Consider the following 24,780-nt stretch of genomic DNA (forward strand, 5'->3'; position numbering starts at 1 on the left):
ATACAATTGTATCATTACATACAAATTTTATCTGTATAGGATTATTTCATCTTGCTTAATTTGTGGTATTATAATTTATGATGCATGATTATCCTATGAATTCCGTCAGAATATTCGCTGCGAATCCATTCTTAGATGAACAGTTAATTCAGTGAAATTACAGTGACAGTATTAGGGTTCAGTCGAAAGAACTTGGTGCAAGTTTCTTGAATTACATTCTTGATCGAAACTGAGTGGCGGTTCAAATACATAACAATTTATAATTAGGTCCGATATTATAACATTTTTTCGTAATTTTAATTTAGGTCTAAAAACAAGTAGTTGAATTTTTTTTTATATGAAAGATAGGTTCTATTTATGAAATATGAGAAAAAAAATTACATTATGTTATATATAAGATATCCTAGCTTAATCATTAGCTTAAACTTTTGGTTGAGTTGATTTCTTGATATGGTATCAGAAGCCAACGTGACAAGAGGTCACAGGTTCGAATCTCAACTATCCCTCATTTAAAGTGGAATATTCAGCGCCTATGCGCATCCACACTTCTAGCCCAGTGAAATCTCGTGTAAGGAGATGTGTTAGAATATATAACATATTCTGGAGCCTCAACCATCAACATAAACTTTTAGTTGAGTTGGTTCCTTGACACATCATCAAACGTACCAAACCCTATCACTAACCCCTTTTGATCGAGGCCAGTTTAACAAGTCAGTGACTTAGTGAGCTACGTACATTGTTACGTTCTACAAATGAAAATAAAATATTCAAAATCATTAGCAATAAAGCTAACATTAGCAAACACAACATGAACATGTAATTCTTTTATGCTATGTTTAGAAGTGATAATTTTATTTGAAAATATAAATTTGACTCAAATTTAGTGTTTAGCAAATAAAAAATTTGAAATTTGAATTTGAATCAATTCCACCATTATTATAAAATGAGGATTTGAAAATGACGTTTCAAACCTTGTTATAATCAAATTCTTCATTAATGATTTCATAATTAAAATCTATAATTTGAAATGAAATATTTGTCCTCAAACACAACCTTAGGGCATTGTCCTTTTTAACTTGAGTAAAATTAAAATTTAGAACTCTTTAATTTATAGCTGCTGCGGTCAAACATAATTTTCATATTTAGAATCACCCTGTTGAAACTAGTTTCTTGAGTGGTTTATTGAAGAATGTTTTAGTATGGCATGTGAACTTTCTGTTCATTTTATTTAGAACTTGTTCATTGCAGTCTGAGCCAGTGTAGTGTAAGAGGAAATTCAATAGTGGCTATGTAAAGCACAAATTTCTGCATGGAAATTTGGCTAATCTAGCAAATAATATTGTTATTGTCCTTGATCTGTGTGTCGTCAGACAAGTAAAAAAAAGGGATTTCACTCGAATATGTTTTTCCTTATGTAGAAAGAACAAGATGTACTGCCAATTTATGTATTAGTATATTTTGATCTGAATCCTTCTGTTGATATATTTTGTTTTCTAGAAAATTAGAGCATAATCTACTTCTGGTTTCTGTAGTAGTTTACAAGCATTTGCATAACATCTTAAACTTAGTACTAGAACTTGGATTTGATGTGCAGTTTGAGGCAACTGATGGAGCAAGGTACAAACACAGCATCATCAACAGAGATGCCACCGAAGAGGAAACGTGGCCGTCCTAGGAAGTCTAGACCTCCAGTTACTGCTATACAAGGGGAGAGATCGGGTTCAACCACACCCACAACAAACATCCCATTGAGTTTCAAAGAGCGTGTTGAAGAAGGCGAAGATGATTGTAACAATGATGAAATGGTGGGGCAGATGGTTACAGGAATTATCGAGAATGATTTTGATGGAGGGTATCTCCTAAATGTTAGAGCTGGGGACAACAATGTATGTTTGAGAGGTGTTGTGTTTAAGGAAGGTTGTGTTGTTCCTGTTACCCCTGAAAATGATATTGCTCCTGATGCTAAGATGTATAAGAGAACCGAATATCCGATCCCTATGGTGAACTCTAGCTCTATAGTAGGGCAGACTGCTGATATTTCTTTGAATCCAACGGAAAATATTGAAAATCAACAACAAAAGGTTTTGTCTGAGGATGTCACCCGAAATGAAGATCAGTTACGTGCAATTGGGAAATTAGATGATATGGAGCAACAGGAGAATTTTTTGGATGATCTGAAGAAATTGGAGAAGGTATTAGATGATAAGGAACGGGAGGAAAAGATATTGGATGACGTAGATGAAGAGCAACATGTGAAGTTATCAGATGATCCGAAGGAACAGGACAAGAAGCTACCGGATGATTTAGATGAAGAGCAACATGTGAAGTTATCAGATTATACGAAGATACAGGAGAAGGTATTGGATGATAAGGAACAGGATAAGAAGCTAACGGATGACATAGATGAAGAGCAACATGTGAAGTTATTAGATGATCCAAAGGAACAGGAGAAGGTATCGGATGATATGGAACACGACAAGAAGCTGTCGGATGACATAGATGAAGAGCAACATGTGAAGTTATCAGATGATCTATTGGATGATAAGGAACCTGACAAGAAGCTATTGGATGACATAGATAAAGAGCAACATGTAATGATATCAGATAATTCAAAGAAACAGGAGAAGGTATCGGATGATATGGAACAGGACAAGAAGCTATCGGATGACAAAGCTGAAGAGCAATCTGAGAAGTTATTAGACGATAAGTTTCAGCAGGAGAAGTTATTAAAAAGAGATGAAAAATCGGAGGGTCTGATTGACTCGTCAGAGTCTCCTAGGAAACGGCAAAAGATTGATCAGGTGACTGTCAGTTCAATACAATGTAAAGATGTTACAGATGCAAATTCTGAAGATGCTGTCAAGTCTAATGATGCAACAAATATAGGTCTTGAATCCAATGAAGTGAGTATTATTCCATCCGAAACTGTCCTTTCTGTGAAAGACTCATCATTAGCTACAGCAGCAATGGCCGCACAAGAAGTTTGTTGCACTGCAGGATTACAAATCAGTGTGGAGAATACAGATTATACAATTGATTTGTCTGAACTTCTTAGTGATGTTGAACCAATGGAAACTGAATAGAAGTAAAAGAATTTTAAGGTGAAATACACTAGTTCTAAAAATTGAGGCCCATCATATCTACAATGCAAGGGAATTTCTGTTTTCATCTCTTTAAAATCTATCAAGACTTATGACTTTGCTTTTTTTTTTTTTTTTTTTCCATTTCATTAATTTTTTTTTTATCACAACCTAGGGAAAAAATTAGTTTAAAATCGAACATAGTAAAAGTAGTACTTAATTCCAATTGAGAGACCCAATTCTCATACTTTCATTACTTTATTACTATAAGTTTAAGGAATTGTATGTGTTATATCATATACTTCATACATATTAAAAAGTGTATTTAGCCTGCTGAACATACTAATATTTTCAATTCTTAACTACAACTAAGTTGTATAAATAATCAATAATAGTTAGATTAGACTTTTAAAAATCCTAACATATTCCTAAAATAATTTTTTTTCAAACTAAAAAGAGTAATTTTCATTAAAGAAAGAAATAAAATGGGCTTAAATATTTATGTGTACAAAAATATAATTTTAAAAAATAAAAAAAAACCCCAATATTCAATTTTCTGAATTGTAACATAATTGACAATTCGGATTCTCGAATTCAAATCAATGTGGTATTTGGGTTTGAACACCCCTAATTACGAAAAATATTATATGAGACGGTATCTCTATAAAATGTCTAATTGATCACCGTGAAATTGTAAATAAATATAAGTAATCAGTCTGGATTATAAAATTCAGTCTAATAGAGATTGAACTCTCATTTTAGAATTTGTGTAATTTCAATTCTTCAAGAGTCAACACAGTCCCTCTTTTTAAGTTCATGAGCTTTGACAGAAAAATAAAAGACAAAGAAAAACAAATTAATGGTCTTTTGTTGGAGCGCTCTACCATACTCTGGAAGTGTCGAAGTATTTGGGTTGGGTTGGGTTGCTGATTTCCGTCATTACCAACGTCAGATTATCCCCTAGTAAGATTCTCACTCTCATAGTTGTTTACCCGTCTTCAATTCCTTTGATTTCTCATTTCTGATACTCAATTTTTGTCTTGATTATGTTGCATTCGGAAGGAAGTGATTGATCAATGGATATAATATCACAGTTGCAAGAACAAGTTAACTTGATTGCATCTCTTGCTTTTAATACTTTTGGTACTCTTCAACGAGATGCTCCTCCTGTTCGCCTTTCCCCCAATTATCCTGAACCTCCTCCTAACCCTAATTCTAATTCTAATTCCAATCCTAACCCTAATCCTAACTCTGATGCTAGTGCTAATGCTAATGCTAATGCTAATTCAAATGCAAATCCTAATCCAAATGCTAATCCTAATGTTTCCCAACAACAGTCTGATACTTCCAACAATTTTGCTGATGAACCCAAAACCGCTAGTGCTGCTCTTGTAAAGGCTGCTAAGCAGTTAATCTTTTGTTGGGAGTTTTTTCATTTGGTTTATATATGATTTTTGCTTAAATTCTTGTATATAGTGTCAATCTACGCTATGTTTGGATGGGAGGATTGCATTTCCTTTGTTTAGATATCAAAAGGAATAGGAAGAAATTAGAGGGAAGGGAAGAACTTATTTACATGTTGTACAAAACAAATCCTTCCAATATTGGAAGGAAAACATACTTATACACTGTTTGGATAAGAATTTGGAAGGGAAAGGGAATGAATAGAAGGTAAAGGGCAGAGAAGGAAGGAAAAAGAAGAGGAAATAATAGAAGTCTCTAGGAAAGGAAGGGAGAGCATGAGAACTAGCTTTTTTTTTTCCAAATCTTTCCACATTTACACTTGGTTTGGATAATAGTTAAGGAGAGAAATTAAATGAAAGGAAGGGAAAGGAAGGGGTGAGAATAGCATGAGAAGTCTCTCTCGTTTGTTTAGGAGGACGAGGAAAGGAAAGGAAAGGAAGAGAAATAATTTGTTCCTTCTAAATCTATCCACATATGAAGGGATTTGGTTACCAACAAAAATAAAGGACTTCATCCCTTCAAATTCCTTCTTCCAAAATCTGTTCTTTCAAAAATTCCTTCTCTCAAAAAACATTGCCCAAACAGAAAAAAATATATCCTCTTAATCTCTTCCCTTTTTTCCATCAATCAAAACAAAGTGTTTGAGAGATTTGGTTATAAAAAATCAAGAGACTTTTGCTCCCTTCAAATTTCTTTTTTCTAAATTTCTCCCTTTCAAAATTTCTAACCGAACAAAGGAAATTATAACCCTTCAAATTCAATCCCTTCCTTTCCTCCAATTCCCCCTTCCCATACATGGTGTTATTGTCATTCCTCAACATTGGTTGATGAAACTCTATTATCAGTCTCAACCAGCTTATGCAATTGCTTGTAATGAGATCTTCTGAGACCAAACAGTCTTGTTGCATTGTCGATAGTTATTGCTTATGCTTATTGGACCTTCTGAGACCAAATAGTTTTATCGGGTTGTTGATAGTAATTGCATATGCGTGTTTGGACTGCGTTGTTTTTTTTTTACCAAGTTTAGGAATTCATCCGTCCACCATAAAAGACTATCTTACAGCTGCTTGTACCTATAGCAATTAGCAATGTGATCTCAAGGTATTTTTTATAATTTAATAAATTATATTTACTCATTAGGAGTTATTAAGCAGCAAAAAAGTTGTCCTCGAGGTACAAGATATATATTGTAGGCTTTGTGTGATACAATAATAAAACATCATTATTAAGCAGGGATTTATTTCTTGATATGTGTACCATTACAAGTCAGGTGATGTTGATGTGAAGTCAGTAACTCTTGTGCACTTATTATTTATGTAAATTGCATTGACTATCAGTTGAGATGACCTCTGACGTTGCAAACGTAAGATTGCGTATATCTTTTCCAAAACCTAGGTGGGAGCCACTTAATATTATTAAAAATTTGAAACAATAGAATGTTGTTGTAGAAGTGAATTAATATGAAAACAATTAAACAAGTATGCAATTTCATGATGCTACTTGTGTTCACATTATTTGCGAATTATTAGGTATAAATCTGTAAATGTTGGGCTTTACCTTATCTACCTGATTAGTATTCTCTTCTGTATTTTTTTTTTTTTTTTGACTGGTATGTGTCCTTTCTTATTCAAACTTGGTCATTTGCAGTTTGATGCTTTAGTTAATGCCCTACCATTGGATGAGGGAGGTGAGGAAGCCCAATTGAAAAGAATAGCTGAGCTTCAGGTATTCCAGTAGCTGATATGCTATGAAATCTCCATCCTTACTTTGTGGAGCCCACTAAAGCTGTATCTCTTGTATTCCCCAGGCAGAAAATGATGCAATAGGCCAAGAATTTCAGAGGCAATTGGAAGCTGCTGGTAATGGCTTCTCTCTCTCTCTCTCTGTTTTTCCCCCTTATTATACATATATTTGATGTTTTCTGCATGCAACATTTTCCTTAGAATTTTACGTGTGTGAAGCAAAGCTCCTTCCATAAATAACCTTTTAGTTTCAGTTAGTTTCCTTTGTAATAAAACTGAATTGCGCACTTGGTATGTGGCTAGATTTTCCATACCGATACAAATTTATGTTACTTGGTTTTTATGAATGTTGGCCCTTGATTTGAAAATAGATACTGGGTCAGTTAGTACTTTACAACTGTAAGTAAAAAAAAATTAATTGCTTTTCCCCCACTGAATATTTTTACTTTACAGTTTTGTGGCTGAGCCAACCCCATCCTTTCGGAATTAAGGACCTGACATTGTTGTGAACAGTTTTGTGGCTGGAAAAATTGGTTATAGACTTAGCTTCTTACTTGTGAAAAGCTAGTGGTTATGTATAAAATGTGTAGTTACTCTGATAATGAGGGGGTTTGTGTTCTTCTACCTCATTTATGTTTTACTGGTGCATCCTACTAGGCGTTTTGCAAGTACTTAGTACAATTGCGTGATGACCTCATGACCCCTTTAAGACGGGCAAAATAATTGAATAAGGGATTCATTTCCAAATGAGTTGAGCCCAAAATATGGAATAGTATAAACAAAATTCTTAAAATTGAAATTAGCTCCCGTTTATACATTTCTGAGATTGGTAACATTAGTTTAGTGCGGAGAGGTTCTTGGTAAAAGCAGCTCCCTGCCCCTTTCTTTCTCCGTCGTTTCTGTTGGCAATTTAAATGGACAAGAGTGACAATTGATTTGCAATCACTGATTTGCATCTTTTATCCTTTCTTTTACACCCAGATAAAGAGTTAAAGCAAGTCCAGGAATTGTTCAGCCAAGCATCAGATAATTGCTTAAATATGAAGAGACCATATTGATGAGTTATTTGCTGATGATGACCATGATTGTTCTTCTGGAGTTTTACTCAAACTAGTCAATCTTGAAGTATGCTCAACGTAGCCTTTTTCTCAACAAGATTCTGTTGTCTTTGTATAGTCCATTGGCTGTCCTGGAATCGGCACAGTTAGTTCAATGTTGTAGAATGAACTATAGCAATAGACAGTATAGTTTTATTTTGAATTCTATCGTCGTTAATCTGACTTATAGTTGGAAGTTGAAATAGTTGATCTCTTTGGTTGTGCAATTAGCAACTCGAAGTACAAGTGATTGCTGCTGTGCAACTCGTAGAACCATTGGCAATTTGGTATTTAGATGCCGATGATGCTTATCATGTTTTAACTTCCAGTTGGATTCACTAGTTTTCTGCAAAAAACAATTCATTTAGATGTTTATGTTAACAACACTTGCTGCAGCGCAATCAGTTCTTTCACACATAAAGTGCAAAAATGTATCTTGCGAGGTTAAAGATTTGGATTTACTAGATGAAAAAATTCATGATTCTTTAAAAGGTTGCTATTTAAAGGAAAGATATATATGTTGCTAAACATTCAACTCTGCCTTTGCTTTTTAATAACTTGATTAAGAAATGTTTTAATGCCTTCAAAATTCGAGCAGCCAAGGAATACATGATCGCCAACGGAATCAGCTTGAATCATACATTCTATAATATCTAAGAGAACACCATAAATTTCAAAATTAAAGTGCGTCTAAAACCTCACAAAAAGCAGGCAAAACTTTCTACAGCCATATAAATTCCTATTTTAAGAAATTTAACCTAATAAGGGCTGAACTAAAGCAAATCTACATAAAGAATCTCCAAGCAAAGCAAATGAAACTAATCTGACCAACAAAATCTATTATACTACATTTGGGAATCTCTAGGTTGACCAAAAGTCGAAAAGGTTTGAGGCTCCATGTAGAATCATGCTGCACCAAGGCAAACACCTCTCCTGTCATCGTAGGTGGATGAATCACTGCAGCAAACAATGCTGAACAGTTGCGAAATTAAAATATCATAACATCAACTAACCCGTTGCAGTTGTACTGGCATCTGAGCCAGCTAAGGCATTGCGTACCCACCATATCCCAAATAACCACCGTAATACATGTTAGGATCCTGAAGAGCAGACACATATCCATATGAGTTATATCCTTGAGGATATCCATAATAAGCAGCATGGTCCCACTGGTTCAGATTAGGTTGTGACTGCAAAATAAAGCACCCAAATGAAACGTTCAGTAAGAAACCCCGAAGAAATTCTAAATCCCTACAGAAATGTCAACAAAGATTTACTTGTTTATTGTTAGGGCCATGGCCCCAAGAAAGTCTAAGATTTCGCCTGCCCAACTGCACTCCATTCAATGCCTGTAAGGCCACCTCAGCGCTAATCCTACCGAAACATCAACAACAAAAAATAAATTTAAGTTTTGCACACATGTGTGACTTGAAAAAATTTTCAGTATATAACACCAACGATGGGTCACAAAACCATGCAGACCTGTTGGTAAATTGCACAAATCCACAATTCTTGCTCACTGGTATTTTTACGTGAACCACTTCCCCATAAAGACGGAATGCTCGTCCCAAATCTTCTTCAGTCGCATTGGGACCCAAATTACCAACAAAAATCTGGACAGAGTTGTCAAGTTATGGCATCATCAGATAAAAAGCAAAAAAACGAGTTCATTCGGAATCCAAATCACCCACAGTTGTGTTATTAGGATCACTATCATTTGAAATTCCCCGAGTATTCTGGTATGAAGCTGCATTCAAGATTGAAAAAATAAAGATAAGGCAACAAAAATCTAACAGAACTGACAAATTAAGACTAGTGTTCCTTCACAAGATGATGCAACTGTACATCCTAAACATTCTTGAATGCAGAAATATAATCAGAAAAACAAATACAAACAGCCACAAGGCCTATAATTATAGTCTGAAGGTAAAAAGTGCACATAAAACTAGGTCTAAATAATGTTGCAATACAGCTCAGCAAAACCCCTAATCATCAGTAAAAAAAACTCAAAAAATACTCGAGCAAATTAGCACAGAACAAGAGCATATACCCCTGAAATCTACAATACAATAGTTTACATAGATATTATTATCACAATCAGATACCTATCTCAAAAAATCAAAAAAAGTCAACACACAATGGGGGTGTTTGGCTAGCTGTTGTTAGCTTATAATTGGTAGCTAGTTGGAGTGATTGATTTGACTTGTTGATTTTATCAACCGGTAAAATCAACTAATTTCGAAGACACTGCTAGGAACGCTGTTAGCTTATAGCTAGAAGCAGCTTGTTCAAAAAAAGTTAATTCATAACAAGATGTTTCAACCAACTAATTTACCAAACACTTTGATTAGATGGTTTGGATACTGAACCATCTAAATGCACCAAATAAGATAAAGCTGCCCAATAATTTATTCAACCAAACACCCCAATTATGTCAGCGCATCCATCTAGCATTCAGCAATTGTTGAGTAGAGACCCCTTTCTCCGAAAACTTGGAAAAGAACATTTTATTTTTTCTCATCATCCAAAAAAGATGAAGGATCTAGAACCCAGATTCACATCACAAGCACAATTAAATGAGTTCACATACAACAACCAAGTTACAGACAACCATATCAACATAAGGTTTAACAAATTTGCACGAGACAAAAAGTCGTAGCCTCAATAATTCCACCAAATGATAACCAAGGTACATCTCACACCTACTAAAGAAAGCATGTGAACATCTCCCACTATCCCTATGAATTTGCTCCACTTGCAATGATTAAATGTCCCTTTGATTTTTCCCATTTACAACATTAAACATACCCACATCTCTCCTCCAACATGCTCTAGCGCCAACATAATGCCTTATCTCTAAAAAAATTGGTCAGGGACAAAAATCAAAGGGACACAAGGAACATAAATGAGCAGTTAGCCAAAATTTTCTAACTTCAAAACTATTATTAATGAGCACACAAAAAAAAAAAAAAACAAGGGATTATAGCTAAAAAATTATAGAAAACACCTCAATATCAAAGTGATCAAACAAGCTAAGTGCTGATGCAACCCGTCCATTTTACTGCTAATATGATGAATAGAGTGCAAGATATAACTCACTCGTATTTCTTAATTGTAAGGTAAGAAAGAGTCAAGAACTCAACAGCGTAGAAAATGAAAATGATAAAAGAGAGGAAAAAAAGGAACATTGAGGAAAAATAAAAGCAAAGGAATAGTATAAATGGCATCCCCTAACACAAGTGAAACTAAACTGAACCGAATTTGATGGATAAAAATAAAGGATAAAAATGAAACTGAAAGGAAGAATAACTTGTAGCACTGAAAACTTCTGTAAATGGAAATTTTACGACATTACTGACCTATGCCAGGCAACGTAGTAAGGGGGTAACCATTTCTGCTGAATTCAGTCCCAGGCCCTAAATGATAGAGCCTCTTGACACCCTGCTTTGAGACAATGTGAGTTCTATAAGTTTTTCAGTTCAAAATTCATTAATTGTTCCCAAATTCTCAAACGAAAACACTGGAACTGAATTTCTATGCATCTCGAATGTACATCTGAATATAGAAAGGCCATAAAAATGTAAGGTAAACAACACAAAACGAAAACCTGCTTTCCACCTTAGCAATTATACATTCTAATAAAATATGAAGGCATTGAACCAGAACACAAGGCCAGCAAATCAAACAAGTGCATGATCACAAGAATCATATTATGCATATCTAGCTACCAAAGTTAAATTTAGCAAACCCATTCATGTACATACCTGCTCCACCAACACTTTTCTTGTTAGCAGCTGCTCCAATACACATTGCACGGCCTAAGCACATCGCACCATTCATCTCTGACATGGAGCGAATTTGTTCATTCTCATCTCCAAAACGAACAAATCCATATCCCTTGTTTCTACCAGTGAGCTTATCCATCATAACTACGGCACCTTTCACTGACGAGTAGCAATCTTTAAAAGTCTCTTGCAAAGTGTAATCAGTAACATCTGAAGCTAAATCTCCGACAAAAATTCTATAATCAGAACCATCCTCTCCCCTTTTCTCACCAGATCCATAGGAAGCCCAATTTAATCTGTAATTTTGCTCAACATTTGGCATCAAGGTATTATTGTAAGTCTGCAAAATTCTCTCAGCGGCAGCATGACTAGAAACTCAATAAATCCATAGCACTCTGACTGACTGGTTTGCTTATTACGAATGATTCTACTATTGACAAGCTGCAAGACTCAAGCACAGAATTAGTTGCTACAGAGATCGCAAATTCCCTCTTAGACGCATTAAAGAGGGGTCATAAAAGAACACCGTTCATACATAAAGCTATGTAACGTTTGCGGTATACAATGCATAAAACTAATGTAAGAAAGAACAGCTTTCCATTTAGAAAAACCAAACACAAGATTGATACTAACTTCCCACCCCAAAAACCCCATCAGGTACATGGTAGAAAATCACCTCAAATATGAGCAATCCAAAATGCCAATATCAAGGTTTCAAAAATCAGTAAAGAAGGTACAGAGCTATGTTGCTTTTTTATCCCCCTTGTATACTAAAAAAATGTATGTATCGAAACTTTCCAAAACACCTAAAATAGAACATCCCAAATACTACTCAAAACTATCAAATGTAAAAAATCAAAAAAGAAGCATACCCTTTCCATTCATATTATTCAAGGGATCTACATTGCACATGTTGATAGTAAAATTTAAAAGGTCCTAGTTTAAAAGTAAACATCAAACAAGATTCTCTCTAACTAATTCTTTTTTCTTGTAAAGTCTTCTTCAATTCCAAGTTTTATAAATTTGAGCAAAACGTAGAGTAGGCGTACGTGAGAAACATTATGGAACAAAGGGAGACACAAGATCTTAATTTCTCTTCGTCCCTTTCAGATCTCCGACATCTTCCTCTCACACGTATAATGTTCAATAAGAATCTTGAAAAATTGATAACAATAGATTCAGACTAAAGTCCATCCTAAAACACACAATTAACAAACGAATAATCAAAGCATCAAATGTTCGGACAATTTCAAGATTTTAAACGACAAAAGTAATCGAATAAACAATCCACAAATAATAATCATCAACTCAAAAATTGGAAAACTGATATATTCCTTGCGGGTTCAAGATAAAATCCATTCCAAAAGATATGGTGTAAAAACAAATCAAAGAGTCGAAAAAACAAAACGAACAAAAAAAAACACATATAAAAACCAACAATTTTTAAAAATAATGAAATATAGATATACACCTCGCCGGTATGAGCGAAACAACAGCTAATATAATTCTCATCCATCCTGTTAGAACATGAAATAAACTGTCCAGTACACTAGATTAGGGTTAATTACAGTTACATTTCAGTTACATTGTTATTGGAGGTTACTTAGCAGTTATTTGATAGTGGTCATATGCAGTTATGGACTACTTTGTATAAATAAGGAACTCATAATGAATGAAAGATAGTTTTTCCAGAAATTAAAAATCCCAGAACAAGGTGTTAATCCAGAAAACATGGTATCAGAGCCAGGTCGATTCTAAATCGTTTTTGCAGCCTCATCACTTACCTAATTACTTACCTGAACTTCCAGAATGGAAGAAGAACCAAGAAACATCATAACACCAGATCAACCCGTTACGATGGGGCAAGTGTTGCAACTGATCAACCAGTTAAACACCAACAAATTACCCACCGAAAACACCAATACCCTCTCAATATCAGAGAAACTAACCAACCAAAATTACACAAAATGGTCCAGGTTGATGCACTTGGCCATCAGTGGACGAGGTCGTCTCAATCACATCATCGACGACCCACCATCCAAGATTGACCCAGCGTACAGCCAATGGACAAGGAGTGACTCGATTGTTATCTCATGGATTTTGGAGAATATTGACCCAGATCTGGTGAATCAGTATCTCGATTTCCCAACAGCCAAGACATTGTGGCAAGGGATTGAGACCTTATACAGCAGTGGTAGAGACGGCCTGCAAATATTTGACCTAACCGTCAAAACCAACAAAACTCAACAAGGGACAAACACAATCGAAACCTACTACAGCACACTACTCATGCTTTGGAAGGAAATAGATAGAAGACAACCTAACCCCATGAGAGATCCAGAAGACATTGTCATCTACAATCAATTAAAACAACAAAATCGGCTATACCAGTTCCTAGCCGGAATCAATGAGTCATTTGACAAAGACAGAAGGGACCTTCTCCTCTTAGATCCACTCCCAACAGTGGAGGAGGCTTATGCCAGCATAAGGAGGGAGATGATCAGGCGTCAGATTATGAAGAAGGAACCCTCTCCCGATCTTGACCCATCAAGCACAGGTGGGATTTACTCAGCAAAGGGGAAGGTGTACCGACGAGAGGATGAAAAAACTCACCTGAGGTGTACCTACTGTGGCGGTACAAGGCACACGAGAAACGAGTGTTTTAAACTCGTTGGTTACCCGGAGTGGTGGCCAGATGCTAAAAAAAGGGGAGAACGAAAGCCGGCCCGATTCCCAAATCAAGATCGAACCGGAAAAGCAGCCATGGGGTGGAGCACAGAAGATCCAGAGACCATGAAAGATGGGGAGAAACAAGGAAAAGCCATGCATGTTAAAGAAGAGAAGGAGATCAAGGATGAAGGTAACTCAAGGGAGGAAGAAGAAGGCGGCACATTTTCCCTAGGGTTCAGGGAAGGAAGTGAAGAGGAGGGAGGAGGTCATCCGGTTTTTAAAGGGAGTGAGGAGGGTTTTAAAGAGGAAGAGTCACGTGACTCTCATGCCCTCAACAACACCCCTTCACCTTCTTTAAATGATCTTTCCTCCTCATTAAACTCATCGTCTTATTTTAAAGCTTTTAAAGGGGGTTGGATCTTCGATTGTGGCGCCACTGATTCAATGTCATATGACCCGAACGATTTTTTAACAAGTGACAAACCCATGAAAAACATTATTAAAACAGCTAATGGGGAAAAAATTGCAGTGAGCGGTGCCGGGACTATTTCTTTTGCAAAAAATCTCACTTTAAAGAATTGTTTATATGTTCCTGATCTGTCACATAAATTATTGTCTGTCAGCCAACTCACCCGAGATCTCGATTGTACTGTTCTCATTAAATCTGGATGTTGTTTTGTGCAGGATGCCCAGACAGGGAAAATTATTGGGCGTGGTATTGAGCGCGGTGGACTTTATTACTTGGAGGAGGAGTCTCAAAAGGGCAAAGCGGGTCTTGTTCGCGAGTCAGAGGAAGGACAGCTATGGACATGGCATCGACGTTTGGGACATCCATCAGTAGGGTATCTAGAGAAACTTTTTCCTAATTTTGTAGGGTTGAAGTCTGAGTTTAAGTGTGAAACGTGTATTCTTGCAAAAAGCCATAAACACTCATACTCTAATAGTTTGAATAAATCTGATATGCCTTTCATGTTGATTCATTCTGATGTGTGGGGCCCAGCTCCCGTAGTAGGCTTACATGGTTTTTCATACTTTGTTACATTCATTGATGATTGCACCCGAATGAGCTGGATTTACTTCCTTAAACAAAAATCTGAAGTGTTTCATGTGTTTGTTGAATTTTATAATATGATCTGTACTCAATTCCAAACCAAACCTCGCATGTTTCGAACTGATAACGGGAAAGAATACATTAATTCTAACATGCAACAATTCTTTAAACAAAAGGGACTTATACATCAGACCTCTTGTCCTAGTACACCCCAACAAAATGGAGTGGCAGAACGGAAAAATCGCACACTCCTTGAGATGACCCGTGCTATGATGATTGACTCCCGTGTTCCTACTAACCTTTGGCCCGAAGCTGTTGCCACCGCCAATTACCTCACCAATAGACTTCCTACAAAGAGTCTGCAATACCATACACCCTTAGCCACACTCCAAATACACCACTCTGTACCCTCCTCACACACCCTACATCCTCGCATATTTGGGTGTATAGTTTTTGTTCATTGTCCGGCTCGGGTACGAAACAAATTTGAACCAAGAGCAATCAAATGTGTTCTTATTGGATATGGTAGGAATCAGAAAGGTTACCGATGTTATGACCCTCTAACTAGGAAAATCTACACCACTATGGATTGTAAATTCGTTGAGCATGAATACTACTACCACCAACTTCGATGTCAGGGGGAGAAGAAAAATGACGATCTCAGATGGTTAATCACTCCGTGGCTGTCCAACCTAGACCAAAATGATCAAGTAGACAATGCTACAGAGTCACCTCACCAAGATATTTTGTCCACTCCTCTACCACCCTCAATCCTGGCTGGTCATCAGGTGAGTCATGCAAATCTTGATAGTAATGATAGTAATGCTCCAGAAGGTACTAATAATGAGAATGTGATTGTTGAGACCTTAAACAATGAGAATGTGGCTGTTGACAGTATAAATGAGGAAATTGTTGCAGATACAATTGAAACAGGGAATCATGTTGTTCAGGATGTTGAGAGTGAGTCATATGTTTTACCGCCTCGTTCCACTCGAGGAGTTCCTCCAAGAAGATATGATCCAGAGTATGAGTCGAAACGTTCGAGATATCCCGTAGAGAAGTCAGACACAGGAGGCTTATCACGGAGTGCCTTAGCATTCAAGACAGTCCTAGATACAACCAAAAGCCCAACCACGGTCGAAGAAGCTCTAAGTTCTGCTCATTGGAGGAAGGCCATGGAGGAAGAAATCAAAGCTCTTAAGAAGAATGACACATGGGAAAAGTGCACCTTACCAAGTAGAAATAAGGTTGTTGGCTGCAAATGGGTATTCACAGTTAAGTACAATTCAGACGGCACAGTGGAAAGATACAAAGCCCGACTTGTGGCAAAGGGGTACACACAGACGTATGGAGTTGATTACTCAGAGACTTTCTCTCCAGTTGCTAAGCTCGACACAATTCGAGTTCTCTTCAGCATTGCAGCAAATCTAGATTGGCCTCTTCATCAATTTGATGTAAAAAATGCGTTTCTACATGGTGAATTACAAGAGGAAGTGTACATGGAAGCTCCACCTGGGTTTACATCAGAATTCTCAGAAAACGAGGGGTGCAGGTTGAGAAAAGCACTGTATGGGTTGAAACAATCACCTAGAGCATGGTTTGGAAGATTTACCTCTGCGATGAAGAGATTTGGTTACCGTCAAAGCAACTCAGATCACACCTTGTTTCTCAGATGCAGAGGAGGAAGAATTACATGCCTGATAATATATGTTGATGATATGATCATTACAGGGAATGACAAAGAAGAAATAATCAATCTAAAGGAGAAGCTGTTCCAAGAATTCGAGATGAAAGATCTTGGCAGACTGAAATACTTTTTAGGGATTGAAGTCCTCAGATCAAACAAGGGAATCTTCATATCTCAGAGGAAGTATGTTCTAGACCTGTTAGCTGAAACAGGCATGCTGGACTGCAAGCCAATCGAGACACCAATTATGATGAACCATGGACTTCAGATGATTGAAGGAGGGAAACTGGCTGATCGAATGCAGTATCAACGCATGGTGGGGAAGTTAATCTATCTAGCTCACACTAGGCCTGATATTGCATATGCAGTAGGAGTAGCTAGTCGGTTCATGCACAAACCGCAGGTTCAGCACATGGATGCAGTCTACAGGATTCTCAGGTACCTCAAAGGATGTCCTGGAAAAGGAATCTTATATCAGAAGAATGGACACCTTGATCTTGTGGCATATACAGACGCTGACTGGGCAGGAGACAGAGACGATAGGAAGTCAACATCGGGCTACTTTACTTTATTAGGAGGAAATCTAGTTACATGGAGGAGCAAGAAACAAAAGGTGGTGGCCATGTCCAGTGCTGAAGCTGAATTCAGAGGTGTAGCCAAGGGAATTACAGAAGTTCTGTGGCTAAGAAAGTTACTATCTGAACTGGGATTCACCCCTACGAGGAGTTGTGAGCTATACTGTGATAATCAAGCGGCAATCAACATTTCAGAGAATCCGGTTCAATACGATCGCACAAAACATGTAGAAGTTGATCGACATTTTATAAAAGAAAAACTAGAAGCACAAGTGATCAAACTTCCACATGTCAAGTCAAAGGATCAACTAGCGGATATTCTTACCAAGGCAGTTGGATCTCAGTTCTTTGAAGAAGTTTTGTGCAAGTTGGGTGTTGGTGACCCTACTACCCAACTTGAGGGGGAGTGTTAAAACATGAAATAAACTGTCCAGTACACTAGATTAGGGTTAATTACAGTTACATTTCAGTTACATTGTTATTGGAGGTTACTTAGCAGTTATTTGATAGTGGTCATATGCAGTTATGGACTACTTTGTATAAATAAGGAACTCATAATGAATGAAAGATAGTTTTTCCAGAAATTAAAAATCCCAGAACAAGGTGTTAATCCAGAAAACACATCCAATACTGAAGACCCCCAATCCAAATCGTACGAACTTCATCAGAATTCGGAGGCGCTTGTTGTTGTTGAGGCTGCTGTTGTTGATACTGTTGTTCTGGAGGTTGTTGAGACCATATCTGTTGCTGTTGTTGTTGTTGTTGTTGTTGCTGCTGCTGTTGCTCCATCATCAATTGCTGTTGTTGTTGAGACTGTTGATAATAATGTTGTTGATCTATAGGAGGTTGTGCCGCCATTGAAGAAGGTTGGGAGCAACCATACCGTCTTGTTGTTGCCCTGGTTGCATCATTGTCGTTGATCGATGACAATTGAGAAACCCTGAGAGGTTAAAAATGAAAAGGAGGGAAATAGGAAGATCAAGAGGAGAAAGGGGTAAGAAAGAATTGTTGTGATTGGTGAGGTGATTGCTGATAGGATGATGGAGGACTCTTACTAGTATGTTGGACTTTTGTGATTTTAATTTATTCTTTAGTTTTATTTATTTTACTTTTTTTTGGCTTTTTGTAATTGTACTTCCTCATTCGTTATTTTTAGATTATAATTAGTTTTGAATTTATAAGTTAAAATATAATCGAGTGGAATTTTATTTAATTCCTCTCAATGTACAGATTATTAATATTTTTTTATAATTTTTTATTATTCATAATTAGAGATATTATAAATTGAATTTATGCAGTAAACTGCGTGAAAAGTCAAATAGTGCAAGTATTTTAAAACGGAAGAAGTAGTAATTTTACAAATCACGATGATTGATCGGAAATTTTTACTCGGAGATATATGTCTTTCAACTAAAATAAGTGGGTTTGTGGTTTAGGCCTTCAGATTTTTGTGAGAGACTGGTTCTTGGTGAATGTAACACCTGAATTTCCTCCGTTCCCTTGCGGTTTGGAGGAAATTCAGGTGTTACAGTGAAACTAATTCAAAATAATAAATTTATATGTTAAAATTGGGATTAATTAGTCATTTAATCTATATAGTAAAATCGTCTCATAGAAGGTTTTGTGTATTTGAAATACTTATTTAATATTTAACACTATAATTTTAATTTTAAGATAAGATTGACACTTTAAATTTTTTAAAAAAATAAATACTTTAAATAAATGTCAAAATACTGATTTTTGATTGTTCACACGTTATGAGGATATGACTTAATACATTTGAGAAGACCAATTGAGGTCAAACTTACCCAATAATGATTTTGTCTAGTAAATAAAGTAAGCAAATTACAAATTATAGTACATTGAGCATATTTTTTTCCCTCAATTTTAAACTTTTTCCAAGAAGGGGAGATTGAACCATATTGGTTCAGATCTTGGTAGCTTGGCAATAAGTGGAAGAATGGACGTGTGTTGTTCAACCATATGCACATGCATCTCCCAAGTTATTCTGATTCTGCACTTAGTAATTCACCCATGGATCTTGAATGTAATGATAGCCAAGACAGCTAGGAAGGGGGATGAATTGATCATGGAAGAATAGATACAAAGGCAAGAACAAGGAAAGCCAACAACATACACAGAACACTAAAAACAGTAGCAGAACAGCACAGCCGCAAACCAGCGAGCAGCCCACCTTGCAGCATGACCCAAGCCTTGACCATGAAGCTTTAGACCTAACCAATCATGGGGACGTGATCTCTATACATAGGCCTAGCCATAAAGGTCCAAGATTCATGCTAATAGTGCACACAGCTCTCTGAAATCCGTGCACAAGGTCCTCCAGTCAGCAGGTCGATGCTGAGATCAGAACTGGTGTTCTGACTTGGTGACCAGGTGACCTTGCAAGGGATGTCCCGAGCTAACCCACACACTTTGGGAGACATGAAGGATAAAAATGGAATCTCTATACTTGGATCTTTCCATCAAGACCTTAATTGCCTCTTATCCATCACGGGAAGACCCAAAGAAATGGAGCTGAAGGTCGAGTGTTCAGCGGATAGTGCAGCAAAATAAGAATTCTGTTTTCTGATTTTTGATCCTTAAAATGTGCACATGTTAGTCACGTGATACTTTTTAGCCGTTATTCTTGTTTGGGGGCGTGTCATAAGCCTTGTCATTGTATTTCCCACTTCCCATATGTCTATATATAGATGGCTCATTCATTGTAAACAAGTTAGTTGATTTTAATGAAAACATTTCAGAAAAAATTCAGTGTTTGAATTTTTTTTCAATTGCCTTTGCAATTGGGTTACTAGGGCCAGTTTGCCCTTCGTGTTGGTGTGAATCCTTGATCAGCCTTCAAGGCCACACTACACCCTATCCAAGAACGTTGATCATTCCATTGATTGATCAAAGGAATGCATCGGGGTTGTATTGAGAGGAGGTCTGGCAGTCCAGCTCTTGTCAATATGCTGCATGTCAGCCTTGGAATATCCCCCCCATTTCGTATCAAATCCAAGGTCATGCGTTGACCACGCGTACTTGGATCAAGTTAGTCACAGATTCAATCATTCAACACACCAGATTTTTATCTACTACTTTCTATTTCTAGAGTTCAATGTTCATACACTTCGGGACAAATGCAAGTCTTGATTCACTCCAACTTCTAAGCAAGTAAATCTGGTAATAATTTCACATTTTCTCTTTTTATTCAAAGTGTATCATTTAGGTAGCAGTTTAGCATAATTTTTCTCATCATCACTATAAAATGTATGCTGCTATACTTTACAATATGTTTATTTTTACATCTGGGTCGCACAATTCTTGAAAGATTTACAATTTACATGCTTTAATCAAGAACAATTATCTTTTTGGTATCTGGGAAGTGTAATTCTTGCAATTAGCTTTCTGGGTTTTCCATCAAATCAATCTTATCATTTCTAAAAATGTATGCTGCTTAACTTTAAGTAGGACTTTTTTTACATCTGGTTTGCACAATTCTTGAATGATTTACATGCTCAAATCAAGAAAATAATCTTTTTGGCATCTGGGAAGTGTAATTCTTGCAATTAGCTTTCTGGGCTTTCCCTCAACTATGATAATTCCTTACAAAGATCTGCTTTTTTTGTTGAATATTGAGAAGCGGATTGCAATTGAGGGTATACTTACTGTTGAATTTTCAGGGGATTTCTTGTTGTGTTTTCTGATTGGAAGTTTGTGATCTGAAGTTCACATGGATTTGCATTTGAAAAAATTGTTTGGTAGATTCCATGAGCAATTTGGATGTGGACCAGGACTTGGTCCTGCATCTGCAACTTGTTTGTTTAATGTGGACGGTGTAGATGCTGCCTTCATCAAGGCATTATATGGAGCTGCTGCAGCTCTATATAGGACTGATCCATGGAAAAGATTGCGCCCAGGACACTTCTTTGGTGTCCGGGTGGGCAGAGAATTGGAATGGTCTGGAAGGAAGCAGCTGTTTCCATGTGTCCAAACCATTGGTGGGGATGGTGGGGATGTGGCATTTTATTTGTTTCGATCTGTTGATGATGCTCGGAATGCAACCAAGCCAAGAGAGACGGTTCCTGTACCGAACACTGAGGTTATGAGGGTGACATTTGAGCTAGAAAATTTGATGTTTCCTTCTCATAGAAAAATGGTCAAATTTTTGGCCTTAGAAGTTTCTGGAACTGAGTGCTATCCAATTTTCGATGTTATCTGTTGCACTTCGAGTGGTGAGCTTAAATATAGGAATCCGACGTATGAAGAACTTAGGTTTGCATATGCTGCCATGAAGGGTATAACATTAGTTCACCCTTTGCTCCAAGATGTGCAAGCTACTTCATATCCGACACAATTGATGTGTTTCGAGCCACTCATTGAGACGGTGGATGTTCAATGGCCAGCGGTAATGGCTAAGAGCAATGACATTGTGGCGGTTACCATTTCACACCCACCTGGTCAAGCATATGAAGAAAAAACCATATCATCAGCCAATTCAACTCCCAACAAGTATTCAGAAGCAGCTAGAGAAGATAGTTTTGGTGACGTTAAAATGTATTCAAATGCTTCTTTGAGGCGATGTGCTATGTGTGATCGAGAATTTCACATGGATCAGTCCTTTCCTTGCAGTAAGTGTCGTGCCATAGTTTACTGCAGCCCGAATTGCCAAAAGCAGCATTGGAAGGAATCTCACAAGAGCATATGTGGTTTGTACAAAGCCATGATGGAGAGAGAAGAGGAGCTTGCGATAAATATATTTTCGTTTCCTTCATCGGCTGATCATCCTTGCAAGTGGCTTGAGTCTCTTGACCTCCATCATAAAGGAATGTGGAGAAGGAAGTGTGGCTGCTATTCTAATAGGCCCTTTGGTCTTCTTCCTGTCAAAGCTGGTCTTTCGGAATCTTGGGGCGGACTTGATGATGATGAATACCCACAAGATTCTCCATTTTCGAGTCATCTGACTGATGGGATCTCAAGTCCTATCCTTCTTTCTGGCTGGTCGGAGTACTACAACCTGAGATCATTGCCACTGTCTAGCCCTGTTGCGGATATTCTTTCGCACCCATTAACAGTATATTACATACTAACGGCATTGAGCATCACTTCAAAGAATCGTTTGCTAAAAGGAAAAGAGGTCATTGTTCATTATTTGGGTCCTGAAGGAGAGTTAGACTGGATAACTGCTTTTGCTGAAATGGGTCACCTGCTTAATGGTATTGGCAACATACAGATTGTCATGCTGGGGCCAGAGGTTCCTACAAATTTATCCGGAACCACTTCAGGAATTGGGAGCAGAGTGAGGATAAATCTCGCTAGGGGTATCTATCAAGAAGAAGCCACCTACTTGCCTTCTCCTCACGTTATTGTCGCTTTGAACTGTGGATTAGAGAACAATTCAAGTTGGGGCGGAGCTCTGGAGCTAATCAAGTCGATGGGTATCCCTGCATTTTTCACTGATCAGTCGGAGGTTTCATGCACAAATGCTAAGCAAGTTCTTCGTTCTGCTGGCCTGCATATCACTCATCCTGTCACTCCCAATCCTTTTCGTTCTCCTGTGCGGAACTATGGGCCTTCAACAAATATGCCTTCTTACAGTAATTGTTTCTTGCTTGGAGTGAATACATGATCACCAATCATGTGAATTGGATCGGCATATTCAGTATATGACGGAGAAATCTATCTTGAAGATTTAAGCTTATAGGTATCTGCTCAACAAACTAAAGTCTTTTGCACATGTAATGGAACTTGATTTTGAAATCATTGTTTTTATGCTGTGATTTTACAACTGTATATTGAGTGTTAAATCTTGTAGTTTATCCCATAGGCTCAGTACTCTATATGATTTCACTTTATCAATTCATTAGGCAGATTACCGATTGATTTACTGCATGCAAGGTGTGGATTACCAAGTGCTGATGTGTTCATTGTGCCTCTGTAAATGTTATAAGGAGACTCCATTAATGTTTGAAATCTGATCTATATTGGACCCTTTCATCAACTTAACTTCATCTTTTACACGGAGTTTGTTCTTCTGTAATTTTAGAATCGTAATCTTATGGAAAGAACATAGCATCCTCTGCAATGTTTTCATTTTTCATGTAGTGATAAAGTTAGGATTTATTGATTCTCAGAAGGTGGCAACCCTATACAATTACACTCCCCTTCACCATGCTAATAGGGGCAAATTTAGGACATTAGTATAAGGTGGGCTGGACCAGTGTAACATGATTCACCATATAATTTGCTTTTTGTTACCCTTGAAACAATCATATAACTCTTGGCTTTTGTTACCGAGAATATATGATGATCGGCTCAATGCAAATAACTCTTCTCGCCAAGCAGCATTGATTCGACTACTGTAATCATCATGAATTTCACTGAGATTTTCGGCTAACATTTTGATCGCCAATGGAAGGCCATCGAGATTGTGTATCACAGTTCGTGCAATACGAAGAGTCTCGCTTTCTAAATGCATTATATTAGTCCCCACTTCACTCTCAAACAGCTCCCAAGCCTCAGCTTCGCAAAGTGGTTTTATTTCGAATATTTCTTTGCGTTTGATTTTTCTCGTAATCTTTCTACAGACGGAAAAATTCCTTGAAATCACTATCAGCTTTGAACCTGCATCAGGTTCTGGGATTCCAATATCGTGCAATGAAAAGGGTTGCCACATAGAATCTAATACCAGCAGAAACCTCCCCATTTGCACCAGTGCACTCCGCAGCGCCTTAGACCTTTCGACATTATCTGTAATTCCCGAAAGGTCTACATGTAACTTGCTTGCAAGCTCTTCTTGAACATGTTTGAGTCCCAATCCATACTCGACATTCACCCAAACGATACTCTCGAAACCCGCCAACTCTATAAGCACTTTGTTATGGATGGCTGCCGCTAGAGCGGACTTTCCAACACCGGCTATTCCATGAATACACACAGTTCCATTGGCTTCCACATTTTTAACCAGCTCCCAAATCTTCTGTTGTATGTCTTCTCGAGCACAACCGACAAGGCTAACCTCTGGCTGTTTAGACCCTTTGATCTTAATTTGTTGATTGATTTGTTTGACATTCTCCAATAAAACATCGAGTTCTTGAAGCTTATCTTCAATTGACTTGACAGCACCATAGCGGTAGCAAACATTATCGTTCAGACGGTTTTCCAAGTCCGGGACATTCACTCCATCTAAAAATTTTCTAGCTTCACGGATCCATGGACGAGGATCGGGCTTAATCACATCAAAACTATTTAGTTTCTGTTGAAGTCCTTCAATCAAAATTTCCAAGTTGTGCACTTTTACTTTCAGAATCGACAAATTGATTCTACTCGTTCGATAAGAATTATAAATGCAAGCTGATGAGCCTGCAATAGATGTCAACAGTCCGAAAATAGCAGCTCCAAGAGTGATAATGTCCGATGCTGCAAAAGGAAAGGACGGAGTAAACATCACAATGTTGCAGTCTCGTTTTATCATCATCGACATCAAAGTGAACACCAGGGTTTGAACGGTTGGTTGGATAGATTATTTCCCTTGTAACGACAAAGAGATTGTTTCTGCCCATGATAGTCTATTTTGCTATAAGCCTATAAATAATGTCTATGTCTATGTTACTCGAACTCTTCATTTTG

At 37.3% G+C, this 24,780-nt stretch overlaps 3 protein-coding genes and 1 pseudogene across 4 annotated transcripts; 2 read left to right on the forward strand and 2 right to left on the reverse strand.

Annotated features, from left to right (window-relative positions):
* Positions 1-3,820: 3,820 nt before the first annotated feature.
* Positions 3,821-10,537, forward strand: LOC130814860 (mediator of RNA polymerase II transcription subunit 21-like). 2 transcript variants are annotated; one of them, XR_009042507.1, is made up of 5 exons: positions 3,821-4,043; positions 4,143-5,645; positions 6,192-6,269; positions 6,352-6,403; positions 7,268-7,581. XR_009042507.1 is itself a non-coding variant. In XM_057681098.1 (5 exons), the coding sequence occupies exons 2-5, from the start codon at positions 4,157-4,159 to the stop codon at positions 7,342-7,344; spliced, it is 540 nt and encodes a 179-aa protein (XP_057537081.1). In that variant the 5' UTR covers positions 3,835-4,043; positions 4,143-4,156; the 3' UTR covers positions 7,345-10,537. The 2 variants fall into 2 exon arrangements, 1 of the variants encoding a protein (XP_057537081.1); XM_057681098.1 differs by having other exon boundaries at positions 3,835-4,043; positions 4,143-4,485; positions 6,188-6,269; positions 7,268-10,537.
* Positions 7,990-19,364, reverse strand: LOC130814859 (polyadenylate-binding protein RBP45-like; annotated as a pseudogene).
* A 1,520-nt stretch (positions 19,365-20,884) lies between these two features.
* LOC130814858 (uncharacterized) lies at positions 20,885-23,065 on the forward strand. Its single transcript, XM_057681097.1, has one exon. It carries the CDS (start codon positions 20,885-20,887, stop codon positions 22,778-22,780), a length of 1,896 nt encoding a protein of 631 aa, XP_057537080.1. The 3' UTR covers positions 22,781-23,065.
* A 318-nt stretch (positions 23,066-23,383) lies between these two features.
* On the reverse strand, positions 23,384-24,634 carry LOC130815752 (probable disease resistance protein At1g52660). The gene has a single exon (XM_057682235.1). The coding sequence runs from the start codon at positions 24,632-24,634 to the stop codon at positions 23,384-23,386; it is 1,251 nt and encodes a 416-aa protein (XP_057538218.1).
* Between the last annotated feature and the right edge of the window lie 146 nt (positions 24,635-24,780).

This window comes from Amaranthus tricolor, chromosome 6 (assembly GCF_026212465.1).
Source record: "Amaranthus tricolor cultivar Red isolate AtriRed21 chromosome 6, ASM2621246v1, whole genome shotgun sequence".
Classification (NCBI taxonomy): domain Eukaryota; kingdom Viridiplantae; phylum Streptophyta; class Magnoliopsida; order Caryophyllales; family Amaranthaceae; genus Amaranthus; species Amaranthus tricolor.

Excerpts from the sequence above, each read along its gene's own strand:
- LOC130814860 (XM_057681098.1), top strand. The coding sequence starts at position 4,157 with ATGGATATAATATCACAGTTGCAAGAACAAGTTAACTTGATTGCATCT. Across the intron at positions 6,270-6,351 it reads AAAGAATAGCTGAGCTTCAG|GCAGAAAATGATGCAATAGG; the intron begins GTATTCCAGTAG and ends TGTATTCCCCAG. Across the intron at positions 6,404-7,267 it reads GAGGCAATTGGAAGCTGCTG|ATAAAGAGTTAAAGCAAGTC; the intron begins GTAATGGCTTCT and ends TTTTACACCCAG.
- LOC130815752 (XM_057682235.1), bottom strand. The coding sequence starts at position 24,634 with ATGTCGATGATGATAAAACGAGACTGCAACATTGTGATGTTTACTCCG.
- LOC130814858 (XM_057681097.1), top strand. The coding sequence starts at position 20,885 with ATGGATTTGCATTTGAAAAAATTGTTTGGTAGATTCCATGAGCAATTT.